The sequence below is a fragment of the Leucoraja erinacea genome, chromosome 12, assembly GCF_028641065.1.
Source record: "Leucoraja erinacea ecotype New England chromosome 12, Leri_hhj_1, whole genome shotgun sequence".
NCBI lineage: Eukaryota > Metazoa > Chordata > Chondrichthyes > Rajiformes > Rajidae > Leucoraja > Leucoraja erinaceus.
The window spans coordinates 16,481,596-16,501,561 of record NC_073388.1 but is presented as its reverse complement, the minus strand read 5'-3'; the positions used below and the strand labels follow the sequence as shown (position 1 = coordinate 16,501,561).

Sequence of the window (19,966 nt, the reverse complement as noted above, 5' to 3'; positions counted from 1 at the left end):
TCATTTCTAATTTTCTCACATGCTTTGCAAAACAGCACACAGTTGGCTGTAGAGAATATAACACTCCCGTACACTCTCACCAAATCGTTTCGTTTTTTACAAGGCGTTGACTTGACTTTAGGCATTTTGACGCTTGTAGGGGTAGATCCTACAGGAGCGGCGATGCAGACCTCCACAGGCAGGCCAAGTACAAGCCGAGAAGAGGAATCAGAGCTGCCAAGGAAAGGTACTGAAATGATTCGAAATGAAATGAAATGAAATGATTCAATTTATTGTCATTGTCAGTGTACAGTACAGAGACAACGAAATGCATTTTTAGCATCTCCCTTGAAAGGGAGACACAGGGCGTCGCGGTGTGCCCGCGCCTGCCGCCGTAACATTCCATTACAGGCAAAGGTGGGTGAAGTGTCTTGCCCAAGGACACAACGACAGTATGCACTCCAAGCGGGATTTGAACCGGCTACCTTCCGGTTGCCAGCCAAACTCTTAGCCCATTGTGCTATCTGTCGTCCGAGAAGTTACTCTGAGAAGTTAAGGAGCAAGTTCTCAGCAAATGACTCTTCTTCACAAGCTACAAGAGGAAACCCCCCCCCCCCCACGCCTTGGACAATCGTCAGCTGACCAATGACCTGAACGAGTTCTACTGCAGGTTCAATAAACAGAAACGTAACCCTTGTACCCCCACACCCCATCCCCAACCAACGCTTCACACATACTCACACCTTGTCTCCAGTTTGAAAAGAGTGGACCCTTCCCCACCTACTCCTCCCCGATCACCACTTCACACCAACTTAAAGCATGACTCGAGTTTGCAAAGACTGGACCCTTTCCCACGCACCCCTCTCCAATCACCACTTAACACCCACTCACAGCCGGGTTTCGGTAAATTTTCTTGTAAGTTACGAAAAAATGGCAAAAGAAGGCAGATTTAGGCACTCAATCGTGAAAAAGGCATTATCTTCCTGAAATCATCAAAAAAGGCATGAAAAGGCACATGGCAAAATCCTGGCTCTAGTCATAAAGTTATGCAGCAGGGAAAGAGGCCATGTTGATCAAGATGCCCCATCTAAGCTAGTCTCATTTGCATACCTTTGGCACATATCCCTCTAAACATTCCTATCCATGTACCTGTCCAAGTGTCTTTTAAATTATGTTTTTTAGCACTTACCTCAACTACCTCCTCTGACAGCTCATTCCATGTACCCACCACTCTCTGAGTGAGAAAGATGCCCCCAGATACTTATTCTTTTCTCTCTGGCATTAAATGTATGCCCTCTGATTCTTGATATTCCCACCCTCGGTACATTCAACTTACCTATTGATTTTATTCTCCTCTATAAGACCACCCCTTAGCCTACTGCAATCCGAGGAATAAAGTCCTAGCTTGCCCAACCTTTTCTTATATCTCATGCCCACCTATTTCCTATATCTCATGCTCTTGAGTCCTGGTAACATCCTCGTAAATCGTTTCTGCGATCTTTCCAGCTTAACAACATCCTTCCTATAGCAGGGTGACCAAATCTGAACACTATACACCTAACTTCTTTAATCAATACCCTGACTGATGAAGGTCAATATACCAAAAGCCTTCTTCACCTATCTACCAATAAATCATTTTCAGGGCTTAGATCCATCTGTTCTGCCACACTTCCCAGGGCACCAGCATTCACTGTGAAGGTCTTGGCCTGCTTCCCAAAATGCAACACCTCACACTTATCTCCAAATTAAACTCCATTAGCCATTCCTCAGCCCTCTTGCCCAGCTGATCAAGATCCTTATGTAATTTTTGATAACCATTTCATAGTGTACAATGCTACCTACTTTAGTGTCATCTTCAAACTTACTAATCATGCCTTGTGCACTCTCATCCAAATCATTGCTATAAACCACAAACAGCAAAGGCTCCAGCATCAATCCCTGAAGCACATCACTAGCCACAATTCTCTAGTCCAAAAAAAAACCTTCCACCCCTGCCTCTGCTTCTGTCCATGAAGTTAATCTAACTCATTCTTGCGTTGTAAACATTCATTCAAAGAGACAATAATGCCGGGCTGGTTTTGCTGAAGAGAAATGAAAATGTTAATGTGAATTAATTGTGATTGATAGATTGTCTGGAGTTCTCTGAGGATGGATGAAGGGGAGCCTATATTTGACATCCACAATGCTGCATAAAAGAGGATACTGTACTAGATAATAGCCCACAGGCTAGGGGACATCTGGTGATACACACGACCCCCTGCATTAGAGGTAATGGAAAGATGCCCTTAGGGGATTTCATAGATCACTATCAAAAATTCTGAGATAATGAAATAAAGATCTGATCCCAAGGAATTTATGTGACTTTTTTTTTACATTTCTTGCATGTCTTGATGCATGTGGCTATGCATAATGGAAAATTACAATGATTATTGTTTTCTGTGATGCAACAGCCTGTGACACGGGGTCACCTGTATATTGACGTGGGTAGAAGAATGGTTAATTAACAGAAAAGGAGAATTGAGTCATGTTTCGATTGGCAATCACTAAATAGTAGGCTGTCACATGGATCAATGCTGGTGCCTTGACTACTTAATATCTATAGTAATGACAGGGTGCCCTGAAACCAAGATTATACAAAGATGAATGAGCTGTGAAATTGTGTGGTGGAAATAAAGACATTTCATAGGGATATAGATAGTTATGTAAATGCACAACAAGTTGCAGATGGAGTATAATGAAGCAGAATATGTTATGTCTTTAGAAGAAAGGATGATTGAGTGGATTATAATTAAAATGCAGAGAGACTAAAATGGAACCTGAGGACGCTAGCACAAGACACAAAAAAATCGGCATGCAGGTACACAAGTACAGGCATTCCCAACAATACAGCCATTTGGGTTACAGAAATTCACCCTATAGAATGTACAAATCACTACACAAAAATTGAGATACAGAATAAAATTCACTCTCATGGAATTTGTGTGAAAAAAGCAACCAAAGTTAGACAAAATCACCCAAAATTTAATCATTTTCCATTTGTATTTCTTAACACACATAAGCAAATGATGTGTCTTCACATTACATAAAATTGTGATACAGCCCATTTGTTTGAGAATGCAGAGGGTGTCAGTAATTAGCAAGATTAATGGCATACTGGTCCTGTAGAAATAAGGAACCACCGATGTTGGTTTACAAATAAGGACACAAAATGCTGGAATAACTCTGAGTCAGGCAGCAATTCTGATGAATTCGCTAGAATTTAGAAGATTGAGTTTTATAGAAACTTACAAAATTCTTAAGGGGTTGGACAGGCTAGATGCAGGAAGATTGTTCCCGATGTTGGGGAAGTCCAGAACAAGAGGTCGCAGTTTAAGGATAAGGGGGAAATCTTTTAGGACTGAGATGAGAAAAACATTTTTCACACAGAGAGTGGTGAATCTCTGGAATTCTTCGTCACAGAATGTAGTTGAGGCCAGTTCATTGGCTATATTTAAGAGGGAGTTAGATGTGGCCCTTGAGGCTAAAGGTATCAGGGGGTATGGAGAGAAGGCAGGTACAGGATACTGAGTTGGATGATCAGCCATGATCATATTGAATGGCGGTGCAGGCTCGAAGGGCCGAATAGCCTACTCCTGTACTTATTTTCTATGTTTCTATGCTTTTATGAACGTGGATAGGTGACCTTTCAGATCAGGATCCCTCCTGGCCTACATTGAAAATAATGTGTAGTAAAAAATCAGTTAAGTTTCAATATTGTTACAAGGTTCTGGTAGACTATGCCTGGAATACAGTATAATTTTAGGACTATATTTACAGAAGAATTTTCTTGTGTTGAAGGGCATGCAGAGAAGGTTCACAACTTAATTCATGAGTTGACGAAGGTTGAGATGTGAAAGGATGAGCAGGTTAGGCCTATACTTCGCTCCATAGATGCTGCCTCACCCGCTGAGTTTCTCCAGCATTTTTGTCTACCTTAGGAGAATAAGTGGTACCCTTAGTGAAATACATAAGTTCTGAGATAGACTGACAGGGTAGAAGCTGAGAGGGCATTTTCCCCCAGTTGTACATCTCATACTAGGAGGTGTAGTTTCACAACACGAGGAAGTTGATTTCAGATTGAGATGAGGATTTATTTTTCTCCCATGAGTCATGACTATGAAATTCTCTACCTCCGAGACCAGTGAAAGTAACGATCCATTGTGGGCGACTTCAATATTCACTTTCGAGAATGGCTTTGGTGGCATCAGATGACTATAGTAGATAATAAATGAACAAAAAAAACAGAAAAAACAATTTGACTAGGTTGTCAACAACAGGTCTGCGGCAGTATTAGTGGAAATGAACACTGCAATGTCTTTATGGAAACAAAGTTCTGCCTTCACATCAAGGTTACCTTCCTTCATGCTATAGGCCTTGATAATCAAGTTGAATTGGTTAGTCTGAGTGCTCAAAAAATGTCAATGAAGAAGCCTTGTGGACTATCAAAAAGACAGAAACATAAGATAGACACACAAAGCTGGAGTAACTCAGCGGTCCAGACAGCATCTTGGAAAAAGGAATAGGTGATGCTTCAGGTTGAGACAATTCTTCAGACTGAGAGTCATGGGAAAGGGGAATGAGAGATATAGTCTGCGATAGAGAGAGATATAGAACAAATGAATGAAAGATATGCAAAAAAGTAATGACGATAAAGGAAACAGGCCATAGTTAGCTGTGGGCTGGGTGAAAACGAGTTACAGACAATGAAACTCAACAAGATGACTTTGAAGCTAATATGACGTGTGGGGGGAGATAGGGTTACTTGAAGTTAGAGAAATCAATATTCATGCCATGCGGTTGTAAGCTGCCCAAGTGAAATGCGGTGATGGTCTTCCAATTTGCATTTTTTCTCACTCTGACAATGGACGAGACCCAGGACAGAAAGGTCAGTGTGGGAATGGGAAGGGGAATTAAAGTGTTTGGCAACCGGGAGATCAGGTAGGTTCAGGTGGACTAAACAAAGATGTTCCACAAAACTATCACACAGTCTATGTTTGATCTCGCCAATGTATAAGAGTCCACACCTTGAACCTATATCTGTTTTTCAAGGTCATAGAGTCACAGAATGATACAGTGTGGAACCAAGCCCTTTGGCCCAACTAGCCTATACCACCAACAATGTCCCAGCTACACTAGTCCTACTTGCCTGCGCTTGATCCATATCTCTCCAAACCTGTCCTATCCACGTACCTGTCAAACTGTTTCTTAAACTATGGGATAGTCCTAGCCTCAACTACCTCCGTTGGCAGTTTGTTCCATACACCCATCACCCTTTGTGTGAAAAAGTTACCCCTCAGATTCTAATTAAATCTTTTCCTCTTCACCTTGAACCTATGTCCTCTGGTCCTTGATTCTCCTACTCTGGGCAAAAGACTGTGCATCTATCTGATCTATTCCTCTCATGATTTTGTATACCTCTATAAGATCACCCCTCATCCTCCTGCACTCCATGGAATAGAGACCCAGCCAACTCAACCTCTCCCTGTAGCTCACACCCTCTGGTTCTGGCAACATCCTTGTAAATCTTTTCTGAACTCTTTCAAGCTTGACAATATTTTTCTTTTAACATGGTGCCCAGAACTGAGCACAATATTCTAAATGCAGTCTCACACATCTTATACAACTGCAACATGACCTCCAAGGTGTGGACTCTTATACATAAATTCCCATCTATATCAGCATCAGCATGTATCTACTTGTATGAAATTAAACATTTGCCTTACAGTTGAAATGAAGATAAAAGAAGAATGGGTAAAATACAAAGGAAAGGAGAAAGGAGTGTGACTAGCTGCATTGTTCTCGTAAGGTAGACACAAAAAGCTGGAGAAGGACAGAGCATCTCTGGAGAGAAGGAATAGGTGACGTTTCGGGTCTAGACCCTTTTTCAGACTGGCTATGGATAAGGGAAACGAGAGATAGGGACAATGGTGTGGAGAAATAAAGAACAATTAATAAAATATATGCAAAAAAGTAACGAGGATAAAAGAAAACAGGCCGCTGTTAGCTGTTTGTACGATGAAAATGCGAAGTTAGTGCGACTTGGGTGGGGGAGGGAGAGAGAGAGGGGGTATGACGGGGCTACCTGAAGTGAGAGAAATCAATATTAATACCACTGGGCTGTAAGCTGCCCAAGCGGAATATGAGGTGCTGTTCCTCCAATTTACATTTATCTTCACTCTGATAATGGAGGAGACCGAGGACAGAAATGTCTGTGTAGGAATGGGAAGGAGAATTTAAAGAGGATGTCAGGTAGGTTCAGGCGGGCTGAGTGAAGGTGTTCCTCAAAATGATCGGCCAGTCTATGTTTGGCCTTGCCAATGTATAATAGTCCACATCTTGAACAACAGATACAGTCGGTGAGCTTGGAGGAGGTGTAGGTGAACTTCTGCCTAACCGGTAAGGACTGTCGGTGTCCCTGGACAGAGTCGATGGAGGAGGTAATGTGACAGGTGTTGCATCTTCTGCAGTTGCAGGGGAAGGTACCTGGGGAGGGGGTGGGTTTGGGTGGGAAGGGATGAGTTAACCAGGGAATTGCGGAGCGAACGGTCTAAATAAACAGGTCAAGTTTGCCTTCAAAGTGCAGATGCGTGAAGTATTGGACTTTTAATCTATTGAGAAGAGATAATTAAATCATATTCTAACTTGAGAGAAGATGCTGTTGATAAATTTAGAGACTTTTATTCTTTTATTCCTCAGCGACAAAGAAATTTAAAAAAAACATGGTAGAGAAAAGTGGGAAGAAATCTGAGGTAAGCGAATTGATCAAGAACATAACGTTTTGGCTAAATATAAAATGTTATCTGAATATAATAGTTAAATGATAATAAAGAGAAACAATGAGATGCATCAGACATATTTGAGATTCAGATTCAGATTCAGATTCAGATTCAAACTTTATTGTCATTGTGCAGTGTACAGTACAGAGACAACGAAATGCAGTTAGCATCTCCCCAGAAGAGCGAACATAGAATATGAGCAATAAATATATATACGTACATACAGTCGTAGTAGTGCAATTTTTCTGGGGGAAGGAGTGTCCGGGGGAGGGGGTGACTGGCAATCATCGAGGTACAGAGTTAAGTAACGTAACAGCCGCAGGAAAGAAGCTTTGTATTGTATTGTATTGTATTCAAATTTATTGTCATTGTCTCAATTTGAGACAACGAAATGAATTTCCCTTACAGGCAGTATCATAAAAAAAAAATCACAATAAATAAATAAATAAATAAATAAATAAATAATAAAACATATTAAAAATAAAATTGAAATTGAATTTTAAAAAAAGCACAAACACAGAAAGTCCACGACACAACATAACATAAATGGCACCAAGGTGAGGATGGCACCATAGTCCAGCCAGCCTCCCCTCCGTGTTCATCCGTGGTCGGGGCCTTCCGAGCACCCGCAGTCGCCGCCCCGGGTGGCCCGATGTTCAGGCCCTCACGCTGGGCTGGTGGAACGCCGACGCCGAACCCCGACGGTGAGCATCCTCCTCCTCAGCGGCCCGGACCTCCTGATCAGCCGCCTCCCGCTGCCGGAGTCTGCTGCTCCCGAGTCCACAGGCCGAGCTGGGCACAGTCACAGGACCCCACGCTGTCCATCAGCGCCGCCCGCGTTGGGAGCTCCGCAAACCGCAGCTCCAGGATGTTGGTGCAGCAGGTCCAGCACTCCGGGCTCCAGACGGCGACCCAAGCTGTTCCTGGACCTGCTGGTCCGGCAACGGAGAGACCTGTAGCGCCTCGTGGACAGTAGGAGGATAAACAGACTGTGGCTGGGGTGAGAGCAGTCCTTGACGATGCTGCGCGCCCTTCGCAGACATCGCTTGCTTTGAACAGACTCAATGGAGTGGAGTGAGGAACCGGTGATGCGTTGGGCAATTTTCACCACCCTCTGCAGATCTTGTTAATATAAGTCACAATTATTTGAAAGGTGCATTCATGCATAAGGGTGGAACTCAAGAAACAATTGGGTAATCTGCTTTACTAATTTATGGAGAAGACAAGGGGTTCTGAGATTGTTCTAACAATGGAAACAGCTCAACAAAATAACTTGAAACACTGGTGAGAAAACAGCAAATTACAGTTGATGAGATAATAAATCCTGCAGAGCAGAACACATGCCAGGTCCAATTTAACATTGATCAATCCACACCAAAAAAAAGAAGAGAGACCAATGAACCAGCCAACCATCTGTCCAGTTAAATGTGCACATGTTTTGGTTGTGTGTCATCAATTCCAATTAATGCAGTAATTGTTTCGGTATTAAATAAAGGGCTTCCATTTGGCAATCCTTATGAATCATTTAAATATCCCAGTTAAAGCAGGAATACTTTATTATTATATTATCTGGGGGTTTGACCCATATAGCAAATGAAGTAGAGAAATGAAATACTCAAAAATAAAGTTTATCCTACACGGTTGAACAATTCCATCAGATTACTCAGTGGTTTCATGAGTTCCATCCTTGTGCACAATATGCAAAGATATATCGCCATTTAATCTCAATTTAATGGATTTCAGAATGTAAAAAAGCAGACTATGTTCCAGTGTGCTGAATGAATGAATGGTTCCTTTAGTTAGCTTCATGCTTTGCTGCTTAAGGTACTTAGTCTACACAGTTTTCTTTGCAACACCGGCAAGCTTTATTGCTTCCAGTTGCACATGGATCAAGTACTCCATGTGGAAGAGAGCTTACATGAGGCAACTGGACTGTATGCAGAGATGGTAACATGTTGTATCTGACCTGCAAGTAGGGTTGCTAACAGTTCCATATTGAATGGGATTTCTCAAATCTTAAATAAATGTCCAATATAATCTTGATTCAGATGCCAATGTTCCCATGTAGCCAACAAAGTCAGGGGGGGGGGCAGAATCCACAAGTCAGCCAAACATAAAAACACAGTTTTTGGTAATCCAGCCACACCATTTATGATGACCTAGAGGCTTTCTGTCATGGTCAGCAGGATTATATACACATGTGAGCTGTGGAATGAATCTCTGTTTGCAGACCAAAGATAGAAACATAGAAACATAGAAATTAGGTGCAGGAGTAGGCCATTCGGCCCTTCGAGCCCGCACTGCCATTCAATATGATCATGGCTGATCATCCAACTCAGTATCCTGTACCTGCCTTCTCTCCATATCCCCTGCTCCCTTTAGCCACAAGGGCCACATCTAACTCCCTCTTAAATATAGCCAATGAACTGGCCTCAACTACCTTCTGTGGCAGAAAATTCCACAGATTCACCACTCTCTGTGTGAAAAAACATTTTTCTCAACTCGGTCCTAAAAGACTTCCCCCTTATCCTTAAACTGTGACCCCGTGTTCTGGACTTCCCCAACATCGGGAACAATCTTCCTGCATCTAGCCTGTCCAACCCCTTAAGAATTTTGTACATTTCTATAAGATGCCCCCTCAATCTTCTAAATTCTAACGAGTACAAGCCGAGTCTATCCAGTCTTTCTTCATATAAAAGTCTTGACATCCCAGGAATCAGTCTGGTGAACCTTCTCTGTACTACCTCTCAAGTCAAGACAAGTCACATTTATTTATATAGCACATTTAAAAAACAACTCTTGTTGACCAAAGTGCTTTACATTTGTTATATATAATAGTATAAGCAAACAAACTACATACATATATACATATAGCCTTCGCTCAGTGGACGTCAGCAAAGGCTTGGGAGTATAGATACGTTTTTAGACTTGTCTTAAAGGAGTCGATGGAGGGGGCAGTTCTGATGGGAAGGGGGATGCTGTTCCACAGTCTAGGAGCTGCAACCGCAAAGGCACGGTCGCCCCTAAGCTTATGCCTAGACAGCGGGATATTCAACAGCCCCAAGTCGGCCGATCTGAGGGACCTGGAGGTGGAGTGGCGGGTGAGAAGATTTTTAATGTAGGAGGGGGCAAGCCCATTGAGGGCTTTGTAGACATAGAGGAGGGTCTTGAAATGTATACGGAACCGCACAGGGAGCCAGTGGAGAGAGGCCAGGATCGGGGTGATGTGGTCCCTTTTTCGGGTGCCCGTCAGGAGTCTCGCTGCGGCGTTTTGGACCAGTTGCAGGCGGGACAGGGAAGATTGGCTGATGCCAGTGTAAAGGGAGTTGCAGTAATCTAGGCGGGAGGAGATAAATGTGTGGATGATCTTTTTGAGGTCATCAAAGTGGAGGAATTGTTTTATTTTAGCTATCGTCCGAAGCTGGAAGAAGCTAGCTTTTACCACGGCATTGACTTGTTTGTCAAATTTCAGTGCTGAGTCAAATATCATGCCGAGGTTTTTGACGTGAGGTTTGAGTAGTGGGGTAAGGCTTCCAAGGCTGCCTGCTATCATTTTGATTGAGTCCGAGGGGCCGTGAAGGATGACCTCAGATTTGCTCTCATTTAGTTGGAGGAAGTTCTGAGCCATCCAGCACTTTATATCCTCGAGGCAGCGGGTAAGGTTAAGCAGATTTGATTGGTTTATGGCAAGAATGTCTTCCCTCAGATTAGGAGACCAAAACTGTACGCAATACTCCAGGTGTGGTCTCACCAAGACCCTGTACAACTGCAGTAGAACCTGACTGCTCCTATACTCAAATCCTCTTGCTATGAATGACAACATACCATTCGCTTTCTTCACTGCCTGCTGCACCTGCATGCCCACCTTCAATGACTGGTGTACCATGACACCCACGTCTCGTTGCATCTAACCTTTTCCTAATCTGCCACCATTCAGATAATAGTCTACTTTCCTGTTTTTGCCACCAAAGTGGATAATCTCACATTTATCCACATTATACTGCATTTGCCATGCATTTGCCCACTTGCCCAACCTATCCAAGTCACCTAGCATCCTCCTAGCATCCTCCTCACATCTAACACTGCCCCCCAGCTTCGTGTCATCCGCAAACTTGGCGATGTTGGAGGTTTTGTGTTTCTTAATTCTTATTATTATTGAGTCTTATCAACGTGCTGCTTCCCTGACGAGAAACCGCCATATTCTGGTGCTTGCATGGCTTACTTCATTCCTGGTCCTCCTCATAACAATATTGTGTTTATCTGGGCTGGCAGGGCCTCATCCCAAAGACATGGCATGAGAGGGAGTAAAGATTTAGAGTGCTTAAACCATGGAGATCGGGAGAGCTGGGGAGACTTTGGAAAATAGAAGGCTTGGAAGGCTACAACATGGATAACATAATACGGATTTGTCTCCTCCCATTAAGCAGGCCAGTGATGTGAGATGTATTTGAGTAAATCTACCAGAAGATATTTCTCATTTTTGAGATAAAATGTCAGTAACTCAATATGGAATGAGAATACTTACATATTTATCAGCTGCATACAGAGTTATATGAATGCTGCAAAGATTGTAAAGATGCCATGTGATTCAAATGTCTTCTTTTTAGAATGAATGATGGCCTTGTAGCAATAATATTTTGCAGGCAGGACAATTACATATGGCCCTTCAAACATATATACGGGAAAATGGTAGTAATAAAATCCACAGTATACTCCTTTCAAAACCATGATTGTTATTTATTTTTCTGAAATGCATGTCCTCACTAACAGAAACTCATTGATCCCACATCCCGTCTCCAGTGACTTTTCCATCATAATGACACACAACAACAGCTCCTGAATGTTAACAAACTTAGAGGACATTGCCTCCAGTAACTTTGGCAGGTATCTCTCTATTGTATGATACCAAAAAACTATTTCTTGGTTAGTAACTATCGGTGATATGGGGAGTAGGCAGGAACGGGGTACTGATTGTGGATGATCAGCCATGATCACATTGTATGGCGGTGCTGGCTCGAAGGGCCAAATGGCCTATTCCTGCACCTCTTGTCTAATGAAGAAAGGAACTGAAGTTTTCCATCAACATCCAACATATCAACTGGAAGATAATGCACAATGCAAAGTTTAATATGTCCATGAACGATGGTGCCATCAAGAAAGCAGTGTTCATCACTATTGGAGAATGAGCATTATTCTCCAACACAAATCCTCAACTATTACTTCAATCATGTATAACAGCAATGCCCCTTTCAGAAACCGAGGCCTGATGTTCTGAAGAATATTTTGGCCTTAATATAGTTATGCCTTAAGGAATAGGAGAAGAATTAGGCCATTCGGCCCATCAAGTCTACTCCCCCCCCCATTCAATCATGGTTGATCTATTTTTCCCTCCTAACCTCATTCTCCTGCCTTCTCCCCATAACCCCCGACACCCGTACTAATCAAGAATCTATTTATCACAGCTGTAAAAATATCTATTGACTTGGCTGCCACCGCCTTCTCTGGCAAAGAATTCCATAGATTCACCGCCCTCTGACTAAAGAAATACCCCCTCATCTTCCTAAAGGAACATCCTTTAATTCTGAGGCAAAGACCTCTAGTCCTAGTCTCCCCCACAAGTGGAAACAATCTCTCCACATCCACTCTAACTAAGCCTTTCACTCTTCGGTCCCCCCTCTTTGTTCTAAACCCCAGCGAGTACAGGCCCAGCGCTATCAAACTCTCATCATATGTTAACCCACTCATTCCTGGAATTATTCTTCTAAACCTCCTTTGGACCCTCACCAGGGTTGGCAAATCCTTCCTCGTAAATAGTGCCCAAAATTGCTCACAATACTCTCGGGTCATTGTATTAATATTTCAGTTTATGATACAATCTCTGTTTCCTCTTCTTTGGCAGTCCCTCAGGATTAAATAGACTTTCTTCCAATCTAATTGTGTAGATTCTAAGGCTGCCGATAAGGCCAATATGGGAATCACATGTAGCCGATGGGGCAGTAGGATGTGTAGTTTGTGCGGTGATGTTCTCTTTCTGATGTCTATACTGGACCATAGGGGAGGGGAAAGGAGGAGGATGGGGAGTTTAAGTTCCTTAAAATGATAGAATTCAATATTCATACTGTTGGGTTGTAAACGATCTAAGTGGCTTGGCGTCACTCTGGCAATGGAGGATGCCGAGGAGAGAAAGGTCAGTATGGGATTAGGAAGATGTAACAGAATTGGCTTCATGGAAGGAAGCAGAGGGTGATGTAGCAAGGTTGTTTATCGGACTAGGGGCATGTGACGAGGGGTGTGCCTCAGTGATAATGAAGAATAGCTATCAAAAATTACAGCAGGATCTTGATCAACTGGGCAAGTGGGATGAGTTTAATGTAAGGTGTTACATTTTGGGATGTCAAACCAGGGTAGAACCTTAGCAAAGAATGGTCAGGCCCTGAGGAGTGTTGTAGATCTGAGGAACTTCGGAGTACAAGTACATTCTTCCCTAAATGTGGCGTGACGGGTAGACCGGGTGTTAACGAAGGCTTTCGGTATTTTGGCTTTCATCAGTCAGGGAATTATGTATAGACGTTGGGGTGTATGTTACAGTTGGACAAGACAATCAAATTCCTCGTATGTTACAAAACATACTTGGCAAATAAAGTATAATTATGATTATGATGAGTATTGTGTTCAGTGTTCAGTTTTGGTCACCCTGATATAGGACGCATGTCATTAAGCTGGAAAAAGTGCAGTGAAGATTTACAAGGGTGTTAACAGGACTTGAGGGGCTGAGTTATTGGGGGAGGTTGTGTTGGCCATGACATTATTCGAGTTTATTGGCAGAATTGGTTTCACTGTCCATGGCATGGGAATGGGTGTGGATAGCATTGGGCTTGACTGTGATGTCCTCATTGGAAAACTGGCTGCGGACCATGCAGAGGCTTATAGATGACGAATAGGAATAACAGAGTCCATCTGACATTTGGTAAACCAAACTCCAACAAGGCATCCTATATTTACCAGGTGAGAAACTGAGGAACAAATATAGTAGATGCCCTATTAATTGTATATGATTCTCAGCCACTGTCAGCTCAGTGACCAAATCCATCATTATTGATTTTCTGTGGCATTATTATTTATTTCTGCATTATATATTTTCTGTTTCTCTGTGTGTGTTTGTGTACTTGTGCCTCTGTTTGTGTGTGTGTGTGTGTGTGTGTACTTGCTGCCTGCATGGTGACTTGTTCCTTATTAAAGGAATAATATTGTTGATATCCTGATTAAGCTGCTTGAAACAGCTCCGATAGACTTAATATGGATCACTATTGTGCAATGTTGATTCTCATGTCCATTTGAGCCCCAGGCAATTAACAGATCTTCTGCACAGTGGAATTAATAATTGGAAAAATAATTTACACTTCAGAGTTTCCAATATATTATTATTATCCTTCTTTGATGATTCTAGCTGGAATTTTCTGAACATAAGTCAAGATGCAAAAAAAAAGGCATCATCTCCATTTGATTGTCTGCAAACTTGGGAAATTGAAGAAAGTCTGGGAGAAAGCTACTTTGCAGCTCCTGTGCAAAACTAAATGTTCCTAGTTCTGGATAAAGAGAGGTGTTTGAATTCCTGATTAATTTGGGAAAAACACACCAAGCCAGAATGAATCAGTGGATTATAGTTTTTTCCACAATTATCAAAAAAACAGGCTTGAGCCAATCTCTAGTAACATGCCTTCTTGGATTGCAATTGGAATGTAATTCCTGGTTAAACCCGGATGTAGACAAGATTAAACATGTATTGGCTGGTGAAAGTATAGGAAATGAAATACCATTGGGAAATTGCATTCCATTATCCCTATTCGTTTACATGAATTGAAATGTTAGTTTGCCAATATTCTTGGCGCATCCTTAATTGTTGTTGCAAAGGTAGCAATAAGATGTCTTTTTGATCCACAGCTGTATGACTCTAGTTTTTTGTGGACTAAAACCAGTAATAGAATTGTTCTCAGTTCCAGCATGGATAAATTGCAATCAATTCAATAAAGCTCTTCAGAAACACAGGTAATGTTCTCTTAAATCTGCTCTAAAACCCTTCAGAAGCCTCTTAGCTGGAAAATTATTTGCTCATGGAAGGTCCACTGACAATCTCTTAGGTTAATTATAAAGGGCAACCTTGCAAACCGACTGGTTTTGCCTGCATCATAAAAATCACCATGAAATCTCCATGATTTTTAAAACTTTTGGATATGGCTGATAGTCATCATCTTGAACTTGATTACTAGATTGAGGGAGAGGAAGGGGTGGGGGGAGGGTGAAAGATGGGGAGGTGGGGGAGGAGGGGAAATAGAGGGAGAGGAGGGCAGTGGGGGAGGTCAGGAGGGATAGTGGGGGGGATAATGAGAGGTTAAATGTTTCATAGAAACATAGAAAGTTGGTGCAGGACTAGGCCATTCAATACGATCAAGGCTGATAATCCAAAATCAGTACCCCGTCTGCATATAACTAAAACTCTCATCTTGTTATCTTCGGGTTTGCGTTTTTTTTACATTAGCGAAAAACGGTACACGATAGCGCTATGATATTTTTTGCCACCTTACTCACCATTCTCCTGTGTTGCAAGTGCAACAGGTTTTGTTCAGATCGGTGGTATATTTTAATATGTCGAAAGGTTTAAAAATCTTTAAAAACGCGCATGTGCAGATCGGTCGCCTCTCCTGCCGGTCAATGCCGGGATGGCGACACCCCTTCCTGTACCATTGCTGCACTGATTGGCCACGTCTGCTGTCAGTCACTGGCACCCGCCTGCCTGCCTCTGCTGGCGTGGCCTTAGCTGCTGGTACCCCGGGGCTGCGCCGTGGATCCGAGGCCTGGGTGCTGAGCCTGGCTCAGAGGGCATCGACGGCTGATGCACCTCCAGGGCACCAAGAAGGGAGAGGAGGGGCAACCTCGAGATCCTGGGGAGCTGAGGAGGGAGAATGGGGGGATTGAGGGAGAGGAGGAAGAGGGGGTAATGTGGGGGAGGTGAGGAGAGGGACTGAGGGATTGAGGGAGGAGGGGGGTAGGTAGGGAGGGGGAGGGAGGGGAAAGTGGGGGAGGAGGAGGGAGAATGGGGGGGGGGGGGGGATAGAGGGAGAGGAGGGGGGTAGAGAGGGGGGAGAGGAGTTATGGAGGGAAGGAGTGTGAAGGTAGAGATGAGGGATTGGGGAGGGTAGGAGGAAAGGTGAAATAAGAGGTAGGAGGTGATGAGGGAGAGTGGGGGAGGAGGGAGAATAGGAGAGGAGGGGCGGAGTGGGGGAGGTAGGGAGTGGGGAATAGAGAGGAGGGCAGTGGGGGGGGGGGGTGAGGAGGGATAGTGGGGGGGGGTAGGGGGAGGCGAGGAGTGGAGAGGTGGGGGATAGAGGGATACGAGGGGGATAGGGAGGGGAGAGGAGTTATGGAGGGAGAGAGGGAGTCACTGAGGGTAGGGGAAAAGATAGGGAGGGAGAGGTGAGGGAGGGATTAGGGCCGGGGAGGAGGAGAGGGCAAAGAAGAGGGAGGGTGAAGCGGAGTTGCTGGGAGATGAGGAGAAATGAGCCGCACTTGTGCAGTTGGGGGCTATGGGTAAGTGGTGGAATATTGCGTTGGAGGAACGGGTTGCGTTGGGGGAACGGGTGAGTGGTGGAATGTTGCATTGGGGGAGCAGACCCAACTGGTCTGCACTTAGTCTAGTATACCTTAATTCCTTTAACCCTAGAGCTAAATCTAGCTCTCTTGAAAACATCCAGTGAATTGGCCTGTACTGCCTTCTGCAGCAGAGAATTCCACAAATGTTCAACTCTTTGGGTGAAAACGTTTTTCCTCATCTGTCCTAAATGGCCTACTCCATATTTTCAAACTGTGAGCCCTGGTTCTCAACATTGGGAACATTTTTCCTGCATCTAGCCTGTCTAATCCTATTAAAAATGTTATATGTTTCGATAAGGATCCCTCTCATCCTTCTAAATTCCAGCGAATACAAGCCATTCTTTCATCATATGCCAGTCCCGCCATTCCTGGTGGGTTTCCATGCCCACCAGTCATTCTTCAGTATTAAATTTCTGTCATTATTAATTTCCACATTTCTCATCACTTCCATTTCTGATTTTTCATACAGGACTATATATTTTCCATCCAATATCAAGTTTCACGATGACAAATCCGCTTTTGTGTGCTGGACGGTGTTATCTCACACCTGTCCCTATGAGTGTTTTCTCCAGTTGATGTGGCATGTAATAAACACAATTTCATTAAAAAAAAAAAAATCAGGTTCCAGCTCCTAAATTTGAGCTTTGTTTCTATTTAATGGCCTCTCCCACTTTCACGACCTAATTCCCGACCTTTTTTACTCGTGGACATTTTTTATCATGCTAGAAAACGTCCCGACCTACTAGATGCCTCGAATACCTACGACTAGCATCACGACCTACCTATGACCTCCTATGGCCTCGTGACGACCATGCTGCGAGTCAAGGGCAAACTCGGCAGAGGTCATTAATTAGGTCGTGAAAGTGAGGCAGGCCCTTAAATTTGTGTGCTATCGAGAATTAATCATTTGTTGGAGATTTAATATAAAAGCAATATATTAGTTTACTAAAAAGGGGAAAGTCTTAAAAAGTGGGATGTGCATTAGAAAATATTAACTCATTTGAAATCCTTTACAAATTAAAGCACATTAATTTAAAAACACACAATTTATGAACAAATGGAGGCAGGAGGTGAATTGGCATGCTTTTTCCATAATCAAATGTTTAAAAGTAAAAATAAAATTTACTATATAGCATTTATTTTTTAAATCCAAGAAAGATATTATTTTTTCAGCAAATATAGATACAAAATGCTGGAGTAACTCAGTGGGCAGGCAGCATCTTTGGTTGAGGAATAGGTGACATTTGGGGTCGAAACCTATCTTCAGAGTGAGAGTCAGGAGAGAGGGAAATTAGAGGTGTGAAAAGGTACAGAACAAATCGGAGCCAGCACCGATGCACATTTTTTTTGGTGTCCTTTTGTTTCATTTGCAGCTTTAATGGAGCAACAACGATGTCCTAATTTAGACATCTGTTTGGTGCAAGGGATGTTCCTGAAACTCGGCAACCCAAAATCCAAGTGATCTGGAGCATCCATCAACTGGCATGAGTAGATCCTGGCCCTGTCAAAATCTGAACAATGTCATTAATTTTGAAGCCACCTCTAGCCCAAGAGTAGGCCTGGAAGTGGTGGTCAAAAGACCAAATCACTACCTCTGGTTGATTCATAATCTGGGGACAGGAAGAATAACTATGCTCCTTTGGTGTCCATGTATGACAGCTTTGGAACCAGGCTTTTCCCTATCATTAGAACTTGTATGGATTGCTACCTGTCATTTTAGAATATGGACTGCATAGCATATTTCCAATAATTTTGTAAAGGAGCTGGGAAAAAGTGGGCAAACCTACAAGGTACAATATTTAATTTCAGTCCAAAATGACACCTCTGTTATTTTAAGGACAACACATGGAAGCCCCCTCTCATGTTGAACAATGGCCTGGGTTCTCATGCAAATCTGATAAGATGTCTTCCCACATATCATTATGTGTGGAGCAAAAACTTCTACCCCAGAGACTTCTCTGTTTCAAGCAATTAGTATTGTTTAAAGTGTCCCCACTCCATCAGCAGAGCAAGATGTTACAGATCTGCTATGCCAAGAGCAACAAGTCAATTTCTCTATGCTCACATCTTCAGTCAGTAGCCCATTTCACTTTTGCAGAACCAATAGCTAGTAATACAAACAAATATTTTGCTTACCCTGTTTTGGCAAAGTTTGTCCAATACGTCATGACAACAGCACTAAGCATCACGTCATTTTTTGAAAAGTTGCAAGGGAACAGATCAGTCGGTCCAATCATGGGGATGCCAAAGACGTAGGGCACCTCATCGCCATGAGAAGCATCTGACCAGGCCGGCTTCATGTCGCTCTGACAGTGGTGGTAGAAAGCATAAAAATATGTAGGAGAACCATAACGAGCGTGTAGATCTGCTGTTACCACTGCAGGTTCGACCCACTGGTGGTCAGTAAACAGAGCCACTAAGGTTTTCCGTCGCGTCTCAGGATTGTCCCGGTCTGCCCAGTCAGTGTACATGAACTTGATCGTTTCACGGAGTGTATCCTTGCCCTCAGGGTAGCCATAAAGGTTATCCACAAACTTGGAAACAGTGAAATCAAAGTCACTTCCAGATATGCCGTCCTCCTGATCCACTATCCATTCCACAAACTTGAAACCTTCTCCCTGGTTGACTCCCAACATGATGTCATAATTTAGGAACTCTCCCTGCTCCATCAGAATCTCAGGATCGTCCGGTATTACATCTCCATCAATGACTGGGCCGAATGCAACATGGTACTGCGCTGGCTTGATGTCCTGCTCTACTAGCTCCTTGTACGACTTCTGTCTCAGGCAGTCCACCATGTCGAGGGTATCCAGCATGTTGCAGCCCACTTTCTCCGCCAGCAATCTGGTGTATTTTGCAGGCTGATAATTCACCGCCCAGCTCGACAAGGCTGACCCGCTCTGAATAATTGCTCTTTGGAAAAGACCTAAAGACAAAATCAGAGAACCGGATAATAAAAGATTAGAACTTTAGATAGTGAGAAAGGCTATTAGACCAACAAGGTAAACAACTTGGTTCAGTGACAATCCCTACTTAGCAGCCACTTCTTACATCGATAGTGTTATAGAGTCATTCATACATCATTCAACTAGGCCTTGAGGACCAAGAAGACACAGTGCTGGAGTAGCTCAGCGCATCAGTTAGCATCTCTGAAGAACCTAGTAAGGTGACATTTCGGCTCAGGACCCTTCTGAGCCGAACTTGTCCATGTTGACCAAGCTAGTCCTTTTGTGCTTGGCCCAGATCTCTTGAATATTTTCCTATCCATATATCTGACCAAGGTCTTTTAAATGTTGTTATTATACCTGCCTCAACTACTTCCTCTGGCAGCTCGTCCACCACGCTCTGTGATAAAATGTTGCCCTTTACATTCCTATTATGTCTTTTCCTGTCTTACCTTATACCTATTTAGGAGACAATAGACAGTAGGTGCAGGAGTAGGCCATTTGGCCCTTCGAGCCAGCACCGTTATTCAATGTGATCATGGCTGATCATCACAATCAGTACCCCGTTCCTGCCTTCTC

General features: G+C 43.2%; 1 protein-coding gene across 3 annotated transcripts in view; it reads right to left on the bottom strand.

The window, feature by feature from the left end:
• nlgn3a (neuroligin 3a) overlaps positions 1-19,966 on the bottom strand; it is a 232,911-nt gene that overhangs the window by 9,244 nt on the left and 203,701 nt on the right. For all 3 annotated transcript variants that reach the window (XM_055643648.1, XM_055643649.1, XM_055643650.1), the window contains one exon: positions 18,579-19,368. In XM_055643648.1, coding sequence (XP_055499623.1) covers positions 18,579-19,368 — 790 coding nt within the window. The remainder of the gene's footprint in view (positions 1-18,578; positions 19,369-19,966) is intronic.